This window comes from Aedes albopictus, chromosome 3 (genome assembly GCF_035046485.1).
Source record: "Aedes albopictus strain Foshan chromosome 3, AalbF5, whole genome shotgun sequence".
Classification (NCBI taxonomy): domain Eukaryota; kingdom Metazoa; phylum Arthropoda; class Insecta; order Diptera; family Culicidae; genus Aedes; species Aedes albopictus.
The window spans coordinates 230136801-230157468 of NC_085138.1; the positions used below are offsets into that span (position 1 = coordinate 230136801).

Below are 20668 nucleotides of genomic sequence, written 5' to 3' on the forward strand. Positions count from 1 at the left end.
ATCCTCATATTTATTGTTTATTCAATTATTTTCTTACATTCAACTTGTTATTGTTTTCTTTTTTGCAGTTTTGCTAAATACAGGGTGGCCACTCAATTTTAGTTTTGGTATTCCCGTCTTTTTCCCGGTTTTCCCGGTACGTTATTTTCAACTTTTCCCGGTTTTTCAAAATGAACATTTTTGGAGTATGTAACACCCATCTCTCGTTTTACGTAAAAATTGGAACAATGTAAAAAAATATAGTTGAAAACAATCAAATTGTTTTAGCACTGTCTTGCAACAACGTTCTAAATTATGATTAGAATTAAGGTTTTTTTTCAAATTTTTCTTCTACGTGAGGTTTAACTGTTTTTCACACTGCAATGAAGAAATACTCTACCCTCTCCGTCTTTTAAGAATGATCACCAACCAATGATTATAAATATTCTCAGTCAATGTTAGCTCAGCTTATTGGACGCAGCTTGATTTCCTCTAATATCTCCCTAATGCGGGGATAAAAAAAAAGTTTATCTGAAACCAAGGGTAGGTAATTCTGAACAAATATGTTTAACTAAATTACAGAAATTTGTTCTTATAACAAATTTCACATCAATCACATCACATCAGATGTGGAGTAATTCGAGTAATATGCAATCAAACGAATCGTTTTTAGGATCTTACAGTGTGAGTAAAGTACTGCCCACGTGCATACTGTAGCTTCTAGTGCCAATTTATGTTGGAAGTGTATCAAAGAAAAGTTTTTGGGAATACGGTCCTTTTGAAGATTAGGTTGATATTTTCGTGGCATCGTTAAGTGAACGTTGAACAGAAAAACCTGGTTGGTACTTATGCTGCTTCTGAATACTTAAATTTTACTTGAACTGCTCTCTGTAAATTTAAGTTTTTAAACGAGCCGAAAAAAATTGTCCAATTTTACATATCGATTCTAATCACAGAAGTCCGAAAATAATTTTGGATTAAAGACGTAGTCACGTGCTTGCTACCAGAAATATATGAATTAATATTTAATTTCTTACGCCTTTGAACAGCCAAAAAAAGCATACCCGAAAAAAACCTGAACAACAATTTCTGCAAATTGACTTCCTTTGAAATAGCTGTAAATTAATAGTGTTTTGGATTTTTTGATAATGGTTCCACTATTTAAATAAGTAGTTAGTAGTTAATCCAAAACTAATGGGGTTACCGTTACAATAATATTCTGAAAACTAATACATCTAATTCCGTTTGTCTCAAGTTCGTCGAAAATGTTAAATATTCTGTTCGAAAGACACAATTCTTCCTCTTCAAATTCACCTTCAATATTTTCCCATGGTTGCTCTAGAGCATCATCGATGTTCGACGAACTAAAAAAACGGTATTAAATAAATATGATGCAATAGTTTTTACCATACAATTGTAATCTTATTAGGTAAACTCACACGTTTCAACTATTGATAAACTATTGATAAACAATCAAACAACTAATGAGTTACAAGTGTAAAACTTTTTCGTTGATTTAGAAAATTTCGATAAATGTAGAATAAGTTTTGTTTGAGCACTTTTTTCGGAAACGCTTTCTTGACATGCGAAAATAGTCGTTCAAAATCGTGGGAAGGACAGGGTTATTCTTTCATGAAATTGTTTATGTTTGAAATTATGCTGAAGTTCTAAATTTATTTACAAATTCTATAATGAATTAGCAAAATTTCGAGAAAAGCAAGGTTGTACAAGATCTATATGGAAAATTTGGAATTTAGTTCGCTTATACAGATTATTGATAAGGACTGTTCATTAAAAAAAGTGGACACCTGTTTTTCAAAAGAAAAGATTTATTTTCGAACAAATTCATAAGTTTATTTTTTATATAAGACAATCAACATACATGTGGCCGAATTCACGTGAGTTTGAACATTTACTTCGCATTTCTGAAGAACGCTCGGACTTTCCTCTTGACACCTCCCATTAGATTCTGCACAACTTTCTCCGTAAGCTTTCGTTGTGCCACAGACCAAATTTTGTTGAGGCAATCAACAGAACTTGCTTCTCTTGCATCTTTCTTGAGATGCCGCTTAATTATAGTCCAGTATCTTTTCACAGGACGCAGTTCAGGGAAGTTTGATGGATTTTGCCATTTTTCGACAAAATCGACTTTTTCCGTCTTGAGCATCTCTAGTGTAGAAGAAACGTAATGAGCGGATGCCAGATCCGGCCAAAACAATGGAGGATCCGTATGTTTTCGATAGATGGGTAGAAGTCGTTTTTTTATGCATTCCTTTATGTTATTTTCACCGTTGATCGTTCCTGTTGTGAAATACGAAGAACTGTTTAAGGTGAAACGGGACGCCGTGTTATTTTTCCTATCTTGCCTCTCTTTCTAACAATTTGCCTCGCGATTTTGAAGATGGTAATCTCGAGTTCTATCGCATTGAAGATACTGAAAAACAATCAGCATATGCACTGCAAGTGAGCATACACAATGATAAGTTTTTGTTGCAAAATATGAAGTAGAATCTGAGATTACGATCTTAGTAACAACAGAGCAATGGCGGATATTTCCCCGACCGTCCCGTTCGCCCTTAAGCCGCATGAACAATTTTCTAGCCACACCTAAAACTTTTTCTCAAATTTTTCGGTTCTGTAGGCGAATTCCGGCGCACATTTTCTTCGAAGAGAAGAAAATTTTCTTGCTGGTGAGCAGTGAAAGAAAATTTCTTCTCTTCGAAGAAACTGTGCGCCGGAATTCACCCCCTGATGTACTCAATATCATCCAGCACATCTGTCCCCTGCTCAGCGTTGAAAAATTGCGGTACCTGAAGTGTACTAGTATGCTAATTCTCGAAACGACAACTTTTTGGAACACCATTTGTGCAGAATTTATCTGCTGGTCGCTAAGCTAATCCAACCCATCGCTCAAAATGTCTCACTTTTTCCGTTTTCCTTGAATGTGTTGCCGAAGTGAACAATGTTTTTAAACACTGAGCAAAAATTCACAATCTTTTGTTTAGTTTTAACTCTAAACTATTGGTAAACAGATGTCTACTTTCTTTAATGAACAGTTCTTAAGTTGTACAAAACTCAAATTTGTTCACCAAATTTCTCTCAACAATAAATTTCCCGGTAATCATCTCAAATTCCCGGCTTTTCCCCGCTGATTTCCCGGTCGTTCTGAGTTCCCGTCTTTTTCCCGGTTTTCCCGTTTTTCCCGGTTCAGTGGCCACCCTGTAAATACTTTTAACTATAATTTTCTCATATTTTGCTATCTGCTGTCTACTCTTCTTTGTTAACGTTGATACTTTTGTACTATTGCCGGTAGCAGCTTACGAAATACTATTCGTGAACATAAACCGATGTAATGAAAAATGTTTGTTTGAACATTTCATAAGGTCGATCAACCCGATCAATGTTACCCCGTTTTACGGTATCTCAATGATTTCCACTATATATAATATTTCGGAATTTTCAAAGCATTATGATAGAAAGAGTTGCTAATCGGTTTATCATTGGGCTGATACAATTGTATCTTGAGTCTGCTGGTAGACGTATCGCCCAGCGATTCAACGCAGATTGGCCACGGCCCGGGGGTGCGTTGATTATAACAGAAGATTAGGCAAATTATAACGGATAAAAATTTGCTGAACACTACAAATGCATCGTGTCCCTAGAAATCCTCTACATAGAGATGAGCGGAAGTTACATACGTCGATTCGGCAACGCTGTTTGTTTTGTTTACAACAGCTGCCAACACTTGCTACAAAGCTAGATGTTCAAACTTTGTGCGTGACTTCGTTGTGGCTCAAGTTGTTTTGTTTACATTTTCTAATTATGGTAGATTTTTTTTTCAAAATTTTGTTGAAATAGCGGAGCAATCAAAGAAATCTGAAATTCATTGCAAAAGAGTGTTACGCTAATCATATCGGCAGAAGTGAAGCAAGAAGCAGCAATGGAAGTTTTTTCGACAAGTTCAGCAACAAAAGTGTCGTCATAAGCATGAGCTTTTGAAAGCAGAAATAATAAATTTTTATCTTTTTACTAAACATACATATGCCGCCAATATCTCGATATTAAAAATAAATAATTTTAATTTATTTAGTTCCAATTGCAATACCGTTCAAACGACGCCTTCCTACGAACGATAAGCATGTTCATTTGGCTCACACTTTGACAGTTCTCTCTGCACGATTGGCTCACAATGGCCGCCTCCGCAGATCTCTATAATGTAGGATTACTACGTGTCCCATGTTGGGCGACACATTTCGAACTATTCACAGAATCCTACAAATGTACAAACTACAGAACAAACTATTAACATAAATAGATAGCGAAGTCCCATCCCCGGATGACGAGGTTTCATTATTGTTCTTGGCCCATAAGCCATTCCTGTAATCGTTCGTATTTCTTCTAGCGAATTGTTTTTTTTTTTGTTCCCAGCGTTGTACATAGCTTGAGTTTGGTCTAGGGGCTGTTCATTAACCACGTAGACCAAAATTTGCCCATCTCAGACCCCCCCCTCCCCCTTCGTAGACTTTTTTCCATACAAAAATTTTGAAATTTGTATGAAGCGTAGACTTTGGTCAGACACCCCCCCTCCCCCCTAAAAGTCTACGTGGTTTATGAACGGCCCCCTAGGGATTTCTAATCCTAAGGAGGCATCCTGATTCATTGAATTCAGGCCAAACATTTCAATAGGTCCTATCTGCATTTGAGAGGCTCTCTTTGTTCACATTCTCTTTCAGTTATTGCAATGTAATGGTACATTTTTCAACTATTTTTGCAGTACAAATCAAAAGACTATTGTTTTGACCATCGTTCAATGCAAGGAGACAATCATATAATACAAATAAACAGCTGAGATATTAACGAAAGAGAGGGCAACCAAAGAGAGCCTCTCTTCTGCAGATAGGACCTTTAGACATGTTTGGCCTGAATTGAAGTTTTACACATGTTCTAGTATAATTTTTGCGACTCGTTTCGGTTGTTGTAAAAATTGTTTTTCGGTAAAAAATAACTTTTTGAATTTGAATGGACTTTCAGGACCAAACGTATTTTTTCACATAAAAGAAAAAGTGCTAAACAAAATTTTTAAAAATCAGTCCAATTTGTGCAAAATGTTTTTAACCTTATTACATCACGCATCCTCGGCAAGCCTCGTTGGATAATTGTACTACTCGTGTTGAAAAACTAAACTTTTTGGAACTCGTTACATAAATAACTATTGCCCGTTACATAAATAACTATGTACCCAGAAACATGATAAATAATAAGTTTTACGTTTAACGATTATTATTTACATCCTGATAAAAATCAATAACATATGTATGTAGTCGTCCGCTTCGGAGCAAGTACTTTTTCTGATTTTCTACCATTGCACACTGTACAACAACATTGATGCGTACAGCTGTAGCTGGTTGGTCATTCCTTCAGTCAGTCAGTCAGTGTAGGTATATACAATGAAGCAGATAACATTACGTCGGGACTGATAAGACTGATTCATGGTTCTCACATGTCGATAACTATCGATGAGGAATCATTAATTTTGCTCCGAGCCGAAAATGAAAGGTACGTTTCATTTCTTTCTGTGAAAAACAATAACTCTACGCATATTTTTTTTGTGTTTCGACAGAAATAATCCCAGCATTCGTGGAACATCCTTTGGTTCACTTCCGACAACGGTACGAATGGGACTGCGGCCTATCGTGCATCCTGATGCTTTTGGGTCGTAATGAGAAAAGATCTTTTTTGGCTGACTTTAAAGACATTTGTGAAAAAGGGGGATTTGGGGAAAGGTATTATTATAGCCGTTCGTTGGAAGACTCTCGATTAGTATTGTAATTCAAGGTCTTCCATTTCAGTACATGGACCATCGACCTGTGCTACATCCTCAAGGACTTTGGAATAAAGCACAAGTACCTCACTACTACATTCGGAGCAAATCCATCGCATCTGGGGAAGGAGTACTACAAGTGCTTCAGTGCGGTAGGTCAAGGACGATCTTTGTTAGTCCAAAAAGCTTAGCTAATTAATTATCCCGTGTGTTGATTTCTTGTTTCTATAGGATGAGGAGCGAGTGAATGAAAAGTTTAACAAGGCATCGTCCTGTGGCATTCCGGTCGAGATCAAATCGGTAACGCAGCAGTTCCTTCAAGAGCATTTAGCTAACCATGGCAATATCATTTTGTTAACCAACGCCTCTCTATTGTACTGTGATCTTTGTAAGGCTAACAAGCTTTCCATTGAACTGAGGTACGAGCCGTTCTTGATGGGCGACGAAAGAGAAATCATTAATCTGTGTCGTTCTTGTTTTGTAGATCGTGTCTAGGATTGAAAGCGGCATATATGGGACATTATGTAATTCTATGCGGATATGACCAAAGAATACAGAAATTTGTATACCGAAACCCTGCATTCAAGGACAGTAAGTTTAATTCTATATTGTGGTGATTAGGGTGCGTCCTAAGGGTGAGTAACGGTAACCTTGCGGTATTTTTTTTCAATTTTTTTTTTGTGAAATTTTGAATTGGCATTTTTCTAAAACTATCGATAAACAATCAAAACTTTTTTTTAGTTCACCTAAAAAATTCCACCCATACACATATGAATTATGATTTTATGACACATATCTAGCAAAAATCTATGTTTGCGAAACATATGTTATGTAAGTACACAATTTGGATTTATTCAGTTTTGATTTCGTAAAAAAATGTTCAAGCTAAAATGCTTGAAACGCTTTTCTAACTAAACTTTGCTTTGACTTAAAATGACTGTACCAGAATCGAAATCTTTACTCATGATGGTTAAACTATTCGGTGGGCATCACTGCATTAGTGAAACATAATAGCCATGATTTCAGTGTGCTATCTTTGGCGCCATATGCAGCAATGTTGCCTGCTGGCAAGCTGGAGGATCACTGTTGAAGTTTGTCCAGATGGATACAAATCGATAACTAATTAGTGAGGCGTCTGATTTGAATGCGGTCTTCGGCAAAGTTGTAGCTGATAGAGTAGCCAAGGTCAACTAACCCTCTAGGACACTTGGGGAAATGCTACGGGCTTTTGAATGAAAAACATCGTTTTCCCATAGTATAATTCCCATACTAACTTTGAAAGGCTTGTGCAGTCTCAATTTTCAATCAAATGAGTTCAAATTTTGGCAGAAGGCATAGAATCTGGTTACGAATCGAATAAGCGGTGTGGAGCAAAAACAATGTACGATATCGACCTATAGACTGTCGTATGGTGGTTAACTATAAGGCTGAAGTGCCATCAGCAGGGCTGTGAAATGTCACGGAAATTTCATGGAAAAAACTCATGACATTTTCCGCCCGTGAACACAAACCTTCAATTATGCTATGGATATGGTAAACAACGATATCGGAATAAGGACTGTTCAATTTATAAAACGGACAACTTGTTTATGTGACATCTTTTTGATTTGTCAATAAAATCGTTATCGGTTTTTTGCATAGCTTTCATTAGCTATTCTATAATGTAGGAAAAATATAAAATGATAGAAAATGTCCTTTATTGTGTAACTGCAGCGGTTTTCGTTAGACCGCAATGAAAACCGATTGCTCAAATTCTACATAATTTTCCACATACTTAACTTTTACATCTGCATGATATTTTTAATGTGTTGGAATCTTATACTATTATACTAAAGGTAGGGCTTAATAATTGGCCAGTAATAACTCATCAAGCTTTATTCAGTTTGATATAGTAAATTGACTTGTTTTCAAAGAAAATTATAAGAAATGCTTATTTGTGTCCAGTGATGTAATAACACTACGGATTCAGTTCAAAATGTATCCAGTGTAGTAGATAATCACATTCTAAATTATGCCGAAGAAAAATATGTTTTAATGTACATTCTTTATCATTAATTTGATCCTTAATGATGGTCATAGTGAAAAATTGCATACTTTTGCCCCATTAATGAAACTTTTCGACTCTAGAGAAGCTTATTATTTTTTATCTTCAACAGTGCTTGATCCTATGTGATAATACACCTTATTTGAACATAACTGCATGTAAAGTTTTATTTCCGGCATCATTGTTAAATTTGGAATGAGTTGCAACGATATTTGAAAGAACCTTCAAAGAACGAAGATGTTTTAACTCCGATAACTCAGATAACGATAAGTCAAGCCAACAATGCTATAAAAAAGCGATTTTCTGTATTTGAAACTGCATTATTTATACTTTCGACTGATGCCTTGAAAACATAGTAAATTGAATATTTTCATACTTTTTTGTTTAACAAATGTATTTCATTCAAAAAATCCTACTTATAGGGTATTGGTTCCCTTCTTAACCCTCTAATACCCAAATTTTTGATTTTGATCTAAATATCATTTTTCGTCATCCAAAATCGATTTAAACATGTTTTGGAAGATGATTCTTTTTAATTCTCAATTTCGTGAATTTTAGTTTTTGATTTTTCTAATTTTTATTTTTGAACATCCCCAAAGTTTTATATTTTTCCTGGAAGCCTATTTGGGGTACGGATTTTTTGAGATGAAAACATTTTGAGATATTATGATTGTTGTTGAAATATTTTTATTTTAAATTTTTTTCATAGAAAATTTTATTTTCCGTGTAATTTTAAGGAAAATAATTTTAGAGTGTATTCGATTCCCTTAAACTATAAAACTAGGACAGAATGATTTGGGAAAAATTTAAAATATGTTAATTGCAGTGATTAAATGCAAAATAAACAATGACTTCTAGAAGGTGACTAGAACATCAATTTTTCAATGATTTTTCAAAAATGTAAATATGCTTTAAAATACACCAAAAACCATTTTGAGATATACAAAACAGTCCTAGATATCAGCCAAAAATATAAAAATTTTGATTTTCCACGAAACAAAAATTACAAAAATGCTCAAACTATACCCCGTCTAAAGGCGGTATTGGGTATTAGAGGGTTAAGCATGTGGCTCCCATTTTCATCCTACGAAAAACAAAGGATTGAAGCGCTGTTTGTCTTGTTTCTTATTTTTGTATTTTTTGTTAGAAGTGAGCACCCATGAAAACAAAAAGAACGGAAACAATCGGTGCCATAATAGCTTGTTTTCGAATAGGATGAATATGGGATCGTGAGATTAATGATGGAACACATACCCTAGCTTAAATATCTCAACAACCAATATTCCGATTATGTTTATATTTTGTCTGAATTCCTATCCCTTATACTGCTTTAGTAGAGTAAAGTGGGGCAAAAGTTCGAGTGGGGCAAGAGTTTCTTTTGATTTCGGGTGTCAAGGTTGTTCGAAACCTTTTTAAAAAAGAGACTCCAAAAATTATGAATATTGATCAATGTTTCGTAGTTATGACAAAACGTTGATTTTTGATCAAAAAAATGTAATTTGCGATGGTGCTTCAAACGCATGGATTGGAATTGTAATGAAATCGAACTCGGTCTTTTATTTTGGGGCGTAACTAGGTATATTTTGAAGATGCTTTCAAGCATGGGAAAACTCATTCGCTCACCCGAATGTCGGTGATGCAAAATAGCAAAAAGAACGCCAACAACCCAATGCTGAGTGAGAGCACGGCACACTAAGAACGAACGCAACACGAACGGCTCGCAACCGACGCCACCGAAGCGAATCAGGAGAGAAACAAATAGAGTGCAAAACGAATCAGCTTGCATCGGTATACACCCTTAAATGAAACAACACAGCGCACGAGTAACTTTCACGCAGCGAGCAAAAAGACAAAAGAATTTTAACGCAGATTTGTGTAACACCGGATCAGCACATTTTTTGTGTTGATCCGGTGTTACACAAATCTGCGTGAAAATTCTTGTCTTTTTGCTCGCTGCGTGAAAGTTACTCGTTGCGCTGTGTACATCGAGTTCTGCGTGTACAACGGAAAGAACGTTCGCTCTCTCGACTACCGAGTGGCATTCAGCTGATTGAATCAAAACGCACTCACTGATTCAATTCCCAGTACTGAATGCTTCCACTGAACGCTAAATGAACGTTCCAACATGAATGCTCTCGCACCAGACTCACAACGCAAACATTCGTTCAATCTTGGTTCGTTCGCCTTCGGCACTCAGATTCGGTAGCGATTAATTCGGCCGTCGTTGCTTGCGTCGCCCGGCGCTCGGCGATTAGAAAGAATGGGCAATGAAAGTGGAAAGATTTTGCTTGGCTAGGGGAGAAGCACACTCGCATCAGATTGTGCGTGGATGTGAGTGAGGGATACACAATAAATGAATGATTTTTTCCCATCCTTGGATGCTTTAGCATGTATAACTTTTAGCAAAAAAGATTTGGAAATCATATTTTACACATAGTGGGGCAAAAGTTCGAGTCATGTAGCAACTTCAGGTAAAAACCTAAAATTGTGTAAAATGTACATATAGTCTTCAAAAATGATGGAATTAGTGAGAAAATGCGATCAAAGTTGAAAAAAATTGTTGTTTTATTTAAAGTTGGAGGAAAACTACTAATGTTTGGTGTAGTAAATTTAACCCTGATTTGGGTAACAGTCTATACACATTTTTTACTAGGGGCAGTGAAATGAACATACAACGCAATGACATTTTACAACCTTGGAAAGCAGTCATCGACGACCCAACCAAGAACACCGTTGGTTACGTAGAACGGAATCGACACAGCAAATAGTGCGACGAAATTGGCAGGTTTATGAGAAGCACGCAGACCGAGCGATAAATGCTGCAGCATGAAACCAGACAGAACATGAAAAGAAACAAATATAAGCAGAAGCAGCTGACCTGCTTACCCGTTCTGCGCAAAATTGTCTCATTAGATAAAGCTTCCCAAACAACAAAGTCTCTTTCGTGAGAAATCAAACGTCACCTGGAAGAAGTGGAGTGTAATGAAATGGAACTGCAATGTCCTTTTTCAAAAAATACAAAATCTTCCCGAAGCCTCCAACGCATTCATGATGCGAACCAATATGTGCAGGGATATGGACAAGAGCTTTTTGACGTAGAAGGTTGAAGGAGCTTATCGATTATCACCGGAAGGTCATAAAGAACGTAGGCAGTAGAGGAAACGACTACGTATCACGGTGTGTTGAAACAGGATTATTATCGCACTTTCATGAACCTAAAATATTTTTTCGTTATAAGTTAGCATTAGCAGTATATATTAAGATTCTGGAGGTTAATAAATCTTTCATCGGGGAAAATTAAAATAAATTCGATTTTAGTAGTTTTCCACTTTTTTCATATAATTACGGTATTACGCAAATCTAATGAACCTAAACTCCGCAAGAAAAAGTCCCCTTTCTAATAATAAATTTGAAACCATTTAGAGAGAAACGAATGCAAAAGTCTTTACAACGAGTTTAAATTTGTTCGGCGTACGTTTCATGTGTCCAGCCCACTACAGTCTGCCGAAAATCTTAAATTATTGAAGTCTACATTCCTTCCATTTGTCTGGCACATAGATATTTGCAATGGAGGTAAACAAATACTTCCCATTAGTGCAACCCCTACACAGATAAAAATAATGAGATTTACACGTCATGTAAACTTCATTTTAGTCATGTAAACTTAGTGTTATGATGGTTTACATGATATGTCATGTAAATTTGTGTTATATGTCATGTAAACTCTCAAAGTCATGCTGAATTACATGACATATAATGGAAGTTTACATGATATTTCATGAACTTTACATGATATGTCATGTAAACTTCTGCGATATCCCACGCTCCAATTATGTGCATCATATGTCACAGAATTTTGCACTCTTTTTTCGATCTGTGTACATTTGAGGAAGCGCCATACACCTGTGACTGTGACATACCATTTGCAGCACATACCCTTCATGTGCTAATTTGCCTAAAATTACGGGTATTAGTTGCACATATTTTGCAAGCCACACCATGCAACGATACACCTAAACGACGATCCAACGGCCACGAAAGGTGATTCGATTGCATGGTGACTTAATCACCCGTATTTTTTTACATTCATCTATCTCTCTCTCTCTTCTTGGCGTAACGTCCTCACTGGGACAAAGCCTGCTTCTCAGCTTAGTGTTCTATGAGCACTTCCACAGTTTTTAACTGAGAGCTTCCTCTGCCAATGACCATTTTGCATGTGTATATCGTGTGGCAGGCACGAAGATACTCTATGCCCAAGGAAGTCAAGGAAATTTCCTTTACGAAAAGATCCTGGACCGACCGGGAATCGAACCCGTCACCCTCAGCATGGTCATGCTGAATACCCGTGCGTTTACCGCCTCGGCTATATGGGCCCTTTTTTACATTCATGTAAAAACTGTAAATTTAGTTGTTTTGAGCTTGTTTAGCAGAAATACTGATAGCTCTTCGAATATAATAAGAACTTTTATGTATATTGTGCTCTGATTTTGTAGGGCTCGATGTTTTACTAAAAAGTGAAAATTTATCCTATGAATACTTTTGTTCGCAAGTTGGACACATAGGGCCTATTTCTTCACCCTGACTAAAGCGTTAATCCAGGTTTTACTATATGGGTAAGCCTGGTTTACCGGTTAATCCGAGGTGAAGAAATCAGCCCTTAGCAGGGATGGGAACACTCACTTGCGAAGAGTTACACTCATTTGCTGTTTTCTCAGCTCAGAAGTGTGCTATCAAGAAACGATGTATGGACGACTTGTAGCTTGTGGTTTTGTCTAAAAGTTTGTCGAATAGAGTACGGGTCGCAAATATAGACACTATAGATTCCATAGACTCGCGAAGACGAAGACAACTGTAGCCAAACGAACTGTCAGTTCGTGTAGCCAAACGAGCATGAAGTCACGAATTCAATAGCGACAATGGATTGCGTGACGTCATATTCGCTCGGTACACTCTAAATTCACGGCAAAACACACTAAAATCGCATTGCTCAACCATGTCTCTGCGAGTCTATGGAATCTATAGTGTCTATAGTCGCAAACCCATACCTAAGTCGTGACAGAGCAGCGAAAGCGACTCTCCACGAGGTGAGTGTAATTTACATTCACCTCGTGGAGAGTTGCTTTCTCAGCTCGTTCACGCCTTCGATATGCGTGTGCGACCCATACTTTGTTCGGCAAACTTTTAGAAAAAACCAAAAGGCAAAAGTCGCCCATACATCGTTTCTTGATAGCACGCTTCTGAGCTGAGAAAACAGCAAGTGAGTGTAACTCTTCGCAAGTGAGTGTTCCCATCCCTGGCCCTTAGAGAATAGCTTTTAATTATTCTTTCGGCACACGCCCTTGATACACATACTTTTAGGTAAGTATTTGTAATCACTTTTTTTTGTTGTGAAATCAATCAATGTTTGATTGAAACAGTTTTAGATATGATGATGATGAACCTGGGCATGCTAGCGGAATATATGTACGTAAAAAGAATGGGCCTTTTCATTTGACGTCTTAAATCAGCTGATTGTTCGGGCGTTTGACAGTTCTTCTATGAAGATGACACGTTCTTGTTAGCAGCTGTTGTTCAAGCTTTGTAAACAAATGCATGCACGGATCTGTCACATGAAAAGACCTATATCGGATTAAGTACGAGACACTGAAGATGACCTAACAGTTGAGGTCGAAATACGTATCTGTCAAAGAATGCAAAATCGAAGTGCAATTAAAAGAAACAACCCCTAACTCTATCTTCTTTTTACTTAGTTTTAGATATATTCATGTTGAATATGCTCATTGTTGTTTATGCTGAGAACAAATTTAACTAAATTTACAGATAAAATAAAAATTGAAAATGTAGAACAAGATTAAAAAGACATCAATGTTCTGGAAATGTCATCGTTGTCAGTTCTGGGAAAAGGGAGGCAAGATTGACGCAATTTGAGGTTTCAATACAACTTGTTAAGAACTTTTATTATTATATTTATTAGTTATTTTATACTTCATTTCGGAATCATTGAATAGATTTTGATAGCTTAATAGTTATAATACATAGAAGATGGTTGGAAGGTATCGAGTGTACGGGTGACTTTTTAATTCAATTCTAATGAATAGTTTCCACTTTGTAAGTACAGTGCAGTGGTTTTTCAGTTTTATGACTAGTCGTTTTATTTCGTTTTTATCACGCTCTGCAAGGACAAGTGACACTTCTCTCCTTACTAAATCTGTTGCCAAACTCACTTTGCAAAAAAAGAAGGAATTTTACTTTGGAAAAAGAAATTTTATTTTATGCAGTCATAACATTGAAACCATTAAAATGCATGAAGTTTTTATCAAGACCAAAGTGTCTTATAAAGTAAAACTACGAACATAGAAAAAAAATCACTACACGAGACTACTATTATTGAAATTCATCGTATTACTTGCAAATTGATATGTTTCCAATATATTTTAGGCTTATACTATCAGATGTCATTCACATTGAGATATATTAAGCATGCGTTTCATTCGGTAAAGTAATTTCTTAATAATAAACTTGTGTTGTTTTGAAAAAGTTTGTAATACTATTTGTATAATTATCCTTGACCAAATGATTGTTTGATTAAAAAAAAATGTAATGAAATTCAAATTGCTTAGATAATATCACGTTAACACGCTGTTTCATCTCATTCCACCCGTTTCAACTTGCCCCGGTGTACCTTATTTTAAACCGAATGTTGAATTATCATTTTTAAATGCATGAACATAATATGACATCGCCAATCTAATGTATTTTGTGTCAACTTTTTGTTATTTGAGACTCTAGAGCCCACTCAACCCTAAAGGTATCAATTTATAAGTAACAAGGAGTAACAATAAGTCTTTGAAATTTTTATGATTTTGTATGGACGAAAATCTTCAACAGATTAGAGGCAGAACCTTTACAAATAAGTTATGCACATTCAGTATAGTCGACTCACACTTTTTGCAAATATCCATGTGGATGTGGTTTGAGATGCAAAGTATGTTCAATTAATACCCGCCATTTCAGTCAAATTAGCACATGAAGGGTATGTGCTGCAAATGGTCTGTCACAGTCACGGGTTATGGCGCTTCCTCAAATGTAGGGGTTGCACTAATGGGAAGTATTTGTTTACCTCCATTGCAAATATCTATGTGCCAGACAAATGGAAGGAATGTAGACTTTAATAATTTAAGATTTTCGGCAGACTGTAGTGGGCTGGACACATGAAACGTACGCCGAACAAAATTAAACTCGTTGTAAAGACTTTTGCATCCGTTTCTCTCTAAATGGTTTCAAATTTATTATTAGAAAGGGGACTTTTTCTTGCGGAGTTTAGGTTCATTAGATTTGCGTAATACCGTAATTATATGAAAAAAGTGGAAAACTACTAAAATCGAATTTATTTTAATTTTCCCCGATGAAAGATTTTTTAACCTCCAGAATCTTAATATATACTGCTAAGGCTAACTTATAACGAAAAAATATTTTAGGTTCATGAAAGTGCGATAATAATCCTGTTTCAACACACCGTGCGTATACCGCATTCATAATGATATCATTATCGGCACGATCGCAACCTGCGGAACGTCTTGAAGCGAATCCAAGAGTTGAGCTTAACAAACAGCTTGACAATCTCCTGAAAACAGACGCGAAATTTGAGTGCACTCTGGAGTGTCGTCAAGCGCTTGAGCAATTCAAGCCAATTCTCTCCTCGGGTCTACTTCATGCACACTACGATCCGAAGCTGGACTAAGGGCAACGAACGGCCACAAGTCTCCCCGATGGCACCGTCAAGGTTGTTCAACACACTTCCATGACACTCACGAATGCGAAGCATGCCCACTGCCCATAATCGCATAGTTGACGTAACCACCATTGACAATGACAGCACTCACAAGCTAATATCTATCAAACGTGCATAATTGTGACTAGTTTTATTCAATAGAGCACCCAGCCGTCGTGTAGGTTTTGGCTACGCCGTTCCGAAGTTCCATAAGACGCTATTTATCCGACATATCTGGTTGCAAACCGAGGATTAACCCACATGTGATCAACCTCTGGTCCAGATGTTCGGGTCCACTTCGAGATCGTGCCGACGCACAAGTTCAGCTACGCGAACCAGATTCATTCATTTGTTATTTGCTCTAACTGACTTATAAGTTTATTCTTATTCTATAATGAGTAACTATCGCTGAGAGCGACCCACTATTTACACCTTGTCTTTAAAAATGCTTAAAGTTTCTATTTTCCACCTCAAAACGAAATGTTGTTGAGCTGTGTGAAGAATTAGCATTAAGTTAAAATTCACAAATACAAAGAAATAAAAAAAAAGAAATGTTAAATAAAAAAAAAATCGGGTTAAGTACGGTTCCTTTGAATTCAACTAAGAATTTGCATCCTTTGACAGATACGTAGGGTAGAAGCTTCAGTTTTGGCCAGCCCGGAGTTTTGGCCATAGTGCGGTATTCAGCCTGTTACGATCTAAATCGGCATAAATTTATTTTTTACCAGTAGATTCTAATATAATATGATGATTACAGCTGTGAAAACCATACATTTTGATTAAAAACTGGAAGAAAAAAATATCTTTTCTTAAAAAATCAGCTCCCATATATCTATTTTGGCCAGGGTGCTTCTAATTTGGCCACTCCCATAAGAAATACACGTGATTGGCCAAAATAGAAACCAAAGCTGAGAATATGGCCAAAACTGCGACAATGCTTCTATTTTGGCCAGTGCCACTTTTAATACGAACATCAAGTATTAGCATGATTTCTGCACTGCCCATAACTGCATAACAGTCACATTCGACAAAAGTAGGTATTGGAGAAAATGTAGCTCAAAGTTTGCAGTTTGCGTTAGTATGGAAAAGGATCGAAATTTCAAAAATTTGCCAAAAATTAAAAATGAATCCTTTTGAAATGAAATCTTCTATAACTCTTCTTCCATGCTGGGCATATAGTTGAAAAAATAATTAGATCAAAATATGATTAGCGGTATGCAATGAGGCCTGTTTGTATTCCCAGTGTGACTGTTATGCGGTTATATTCGTAAATATTTGATAATGAGACAAAACGACTTGGTATTTGTTTCACATTTTATAGAACAAACTTGTCAAGTTCATTTGGGTGGATGAAAGCACTGATGATTTGGAGATAATCCCCGGTATTAACTCAATATTGACAAAAACTGCAAATGTTACAAATATGCAGTTATGGGCAGTGCATTTTTCTAATAAAGAATAGATCGAAATCTTTCATTTAACACATTGGTTGTTTTCATTGCATTATTGGTTATTTTTATAAAAATTATTTCCCTTAGACTGGCCAAAACCGATGCCCGCACCCTATTTCGACCTCAACTGTAAGGTCGTCTTCAGTGTCTTGTACTTGACTCGACTTGTTGTTGAAAAGAGGAAAGATAGAGCTACTATTTACAATTTAAAAAAAATAGGTCGGCCATATTGATTGTGGCCGCCATCTTGGATTTTATACCAAAACTTTTTTTTCACCATGATGGCAACCACCGATTTTCAAAATTTTTGCATCAATTGAAAGCTGAGACATTTGTACATAACACTAGTTTACAGCATTTTCGAACTCGGTAAGCTGATGATCATTTTTGGTGTAGAATCATGCCCTGAGTTCGAAAACGCGAAGGAAAAAAAATACAGTAGAGCGGAAAATTTTTCGACTTTCCATACAAGGTTGATGATTTGAAATCGATTTTTGTTCTATTTTTAAGCAACGTCGCTCACTTCACACACCTCATTCTCCGTAATCAATGCTCCGATTGAGCTGAATTTTTTACTGTATCTCGCCTACATATGATATGTCAAATAAACGTCGAGAAAGAATTTTTAAGTTAGTTTTTTCTTATTCAAAAAAATACATTTTTTCAAAAAAATTAGGGAATTTTGCTAAAATTTAAGAAGATCGTCCCTAAAACTCGCCAATATCTTGAATTTCATCAATCTGACGCAAAACCTGTATTCAGATGACCGAATGGTATTGTATTCGGCTTTTAATTTATGGAAAAAGATTTAAAATTGGTTGAACAAAACGCAATATATTTGAATTTTAGTAAATTACATATTTTGAAAAGTTGCAAAACTCGATATTGAGCTAAATCTCAAAAACTGTTCTACTTTAATTTTTTTGAAGGTCGGTTTCGAAATCAGCACTAAATTGTGCTTCAAAAATTTTGGTCGTTGACAGAAGTTCACGACTTTCGTTTTATTTTGTAAACTTGTGTAACGTATCAAAAAAATTAGAGATGTTTTTTTATATCAAAAGGTTTCTGCAGTTTTGTAATTCAAGCCACGTTTTCTCCATACATTTCCATGCGCACCGGCAACGACATGCAACAGCATTAGAGTTTACACCTGCTTGTATACACAAAGGCAAAATTTAGGAAAATCGGAGGTTCGATTCCGTTTTTGACTGTTTCTCAATGATGCGGGCGTTGCTTTTATAACTTTTTTAATATTTTGAAAAGCTTTTGAACCGTGTTCATAAACACTGCGCAAGAACGCTACATTCATGTAAACGGCCGGTATCGGGCCCAGTGCGCAAAAGCGGCATGGTTTATAAAACGGCAGATAACTTTTGAATGAAGAAAAAGACATCTCTACTTTTTTCATATTTTATGCATTAAAGTCTTAGCTTCCAATTGATGCAAAAGTTTTAAAAATCGGTGGTTGCCATCATGGTGAAAAAAAAAGTTTAGGTATAAAAATCCAAGAGGGTGGCCAAAAACCAATATGGCCGACTAAACGTTTTATAATTGTAAATAGTAGCTCTATCTTTCCTCTTTTCAACAACATTTCGTTTTGAGGTGTTTTTTGGAAAAACTTTTAAATTATAACGGTTTAAACGAGCCATTATTTGATCGAAATCGAGGGGTCTGCAAACATTTTTGTGGCTCTAACCAACGGGAGGTCCATCAATTTGAGTAATCAAATGCATTTTCTTTACTTTTTCAGCGAGGACTTTCAGAAAATCGCCACTCAAAATATTTTTGAAGACAAGGTGTAAATAGTGGGCCGGTGTCAGCGAGAATTACTCAATAAGAAAAATCAATCAGGCAACAGGAATATTCAACATTACATCATTAAGGTGTCTTGATGCATCACTGGGCTTTCAAACGAATCATTGACTTTTTGCTTTTCAATGATTATTTGCCTCACGTTTTTGAAGTGATAAATAACTGTTAACTATGCAGTAACGCAGCTGAAAAAGTATCATCGTAATCACTGCGAGTGAGCATATGGGATGATACTTTTTCATACGAATATTGGCTTTCGTGGCTGAGAATTATCACTTTGAAATTTTGAGCCACATATCCAACATGGCTGTCGATGCTGATGATGCCGTAAAAAGCCTTAATCACAAATATTTACTCATCATCATAAAACACAGGCGACAAAAGTCGTTAACTCTAAAGTGATGAAAAATCAAATGGGACTGATATGCGAGTGGGGGCAGTACAGGCAACACCGGTTCCGGTTACCGTCTTGTTCTTACAATACACATTTTTCTGCTTTTTTTTTTCTTTGCAGAGGTATGCTTCATGTCCTTCGATGCCATGGATAAAGCCCGAAAGGCTAGTGGAACGGACGAAGACATCATCCTAATATATGACAAACAATTGTGATAAAGGCAGAACGCTTGATCTAACCTAATTATTTATGTATTTCAATGCATTTAAATGAGAAGAAAATATGGATTTCGGATTCCCTCTAAAGTAACAAACCGCTATGCTTCTCTCCATTCATCACAATGAGTTTTTTATTCTCTATTTTAAATGTCATATTCTATTTGATATAACCCTACGAGTTAACTTCTACTTATTTATTTTGTACATTTTAATAATAACTTGAATTTTAAAAATAAACCTTGTGTGTACCAAATTTCATTCAGTAGCTATTTGTCAGAAAGGGAAGTCAAGGGTGACCAACGCTAAAGAAAACAAAAATACCAAACAATAACAAAACGAGGGGCGTACGAATTTTTGGCTTGTAAAACATTTCGTGCGGAAAATTTGTTAATATATACCATAATAACTGTCACTCGATAACTGTAATCTACAACAAATCACTTTCACTCACTCGCACACATAATTATTTTGCTGAGGCTAAGATTATTCTCCATCTAATGGGATACATTTCCACTGTCAATGATAAAGATTACGCTTTTGCAGTTTGATAAAAGGTGTAACACATACATAGTTTTCCGTAAAGATTGACCGGATTATGAGATGGGCGCTGGATAACCAGCGAGTGATTCGTTTTCAGACCAGTTATTACACAATAATCATAATATCTACTCACACAGGACTCGCTTAGGTGTACTATCACGTGTGTATCGGTTGTTTCGGGAGAGACGGTCAAATGCATCCTCCTGATTTACTTACCCATGAAGGACTGCTCTTCGACCTTCTCCGAATCACTAGCCAAGTCTGTAGTCAACAGTTCAACGCAATTCTTGGGAATAAGCGTTCCAACAATTTTGTTGCCTTCCTTGGTTTTCAGTCGAATTACTTGCATGCGGTTTTGGCTTCCCGCCCGAGCGGCAAGGTTCCGTTCCACTCGGGTCCATATGGACAGTACAGAACCGGACAAAACGTAGTAGGTTCTCCTCCGAAGACCGATCTGAAATTATAATTAATATATGCTTAACGTGTTTCCGATAGATGTTTTTAACGATTTTTAAATATTCGAATGTGCTTCTAACATGGTTTTCTGACGAAACTGATAATAATGAAATGCTGGGTGAAATAGAAACATCTGTTTTAATTGCAGGGTTGGTTATCCCTTTTTTTTGGAACTTTATTTA

At 36.2% G+C, this 20668-nt stretch overlaps 2 protein-coding genes across 5 annotated transcripts in view; one reads left to right on the plus strand and one right to left on the minus strand.

The window, feature by feature from the left end:
• Positions 1-5376: 5376 nt before the first annotated feature.
• Positions 5377-19727, plus strand: LOC109405347 (protein GUCD1). Its single transcript, XM_019678404.3, has 6 exons — positions 5377-5535; positions 5600-5762; positions 5829-5952; positions 6032-6219; positions 6285-6391; positions 19393-19727. Exons 1-6 carry the CDS (start codon positions 5529-5531, stop codon positions 19485-19487), a joined length of 684 nt encoding a protein of 227 aa, XP_019533949.3. The 5' UTR covers positions 5377-5528; the 3' UTR covers positions 19488-19727.
• The window catches only part of LOC109399598 (protein strawberry notch), a 28182-nt gene continuing 27108 nt past the window's right edge, over positions 19595-20668 (minus strand). For all 4 annotated transcript variants that reach the window (XM_062859379.1, XM_062859378.1, XM_062859377.1 and 1 more), the window contains one exon: positions 19595-20484. In XM_062859379.1, the coding sequence (XP_062715363.1) occupies positions 20239-20484 (246 nt within the window). In that variant the 3' untranslated portion in view covers positions 19595-20238. The remainder of the gene's footprint in view (positions 20485-20668) is intronic.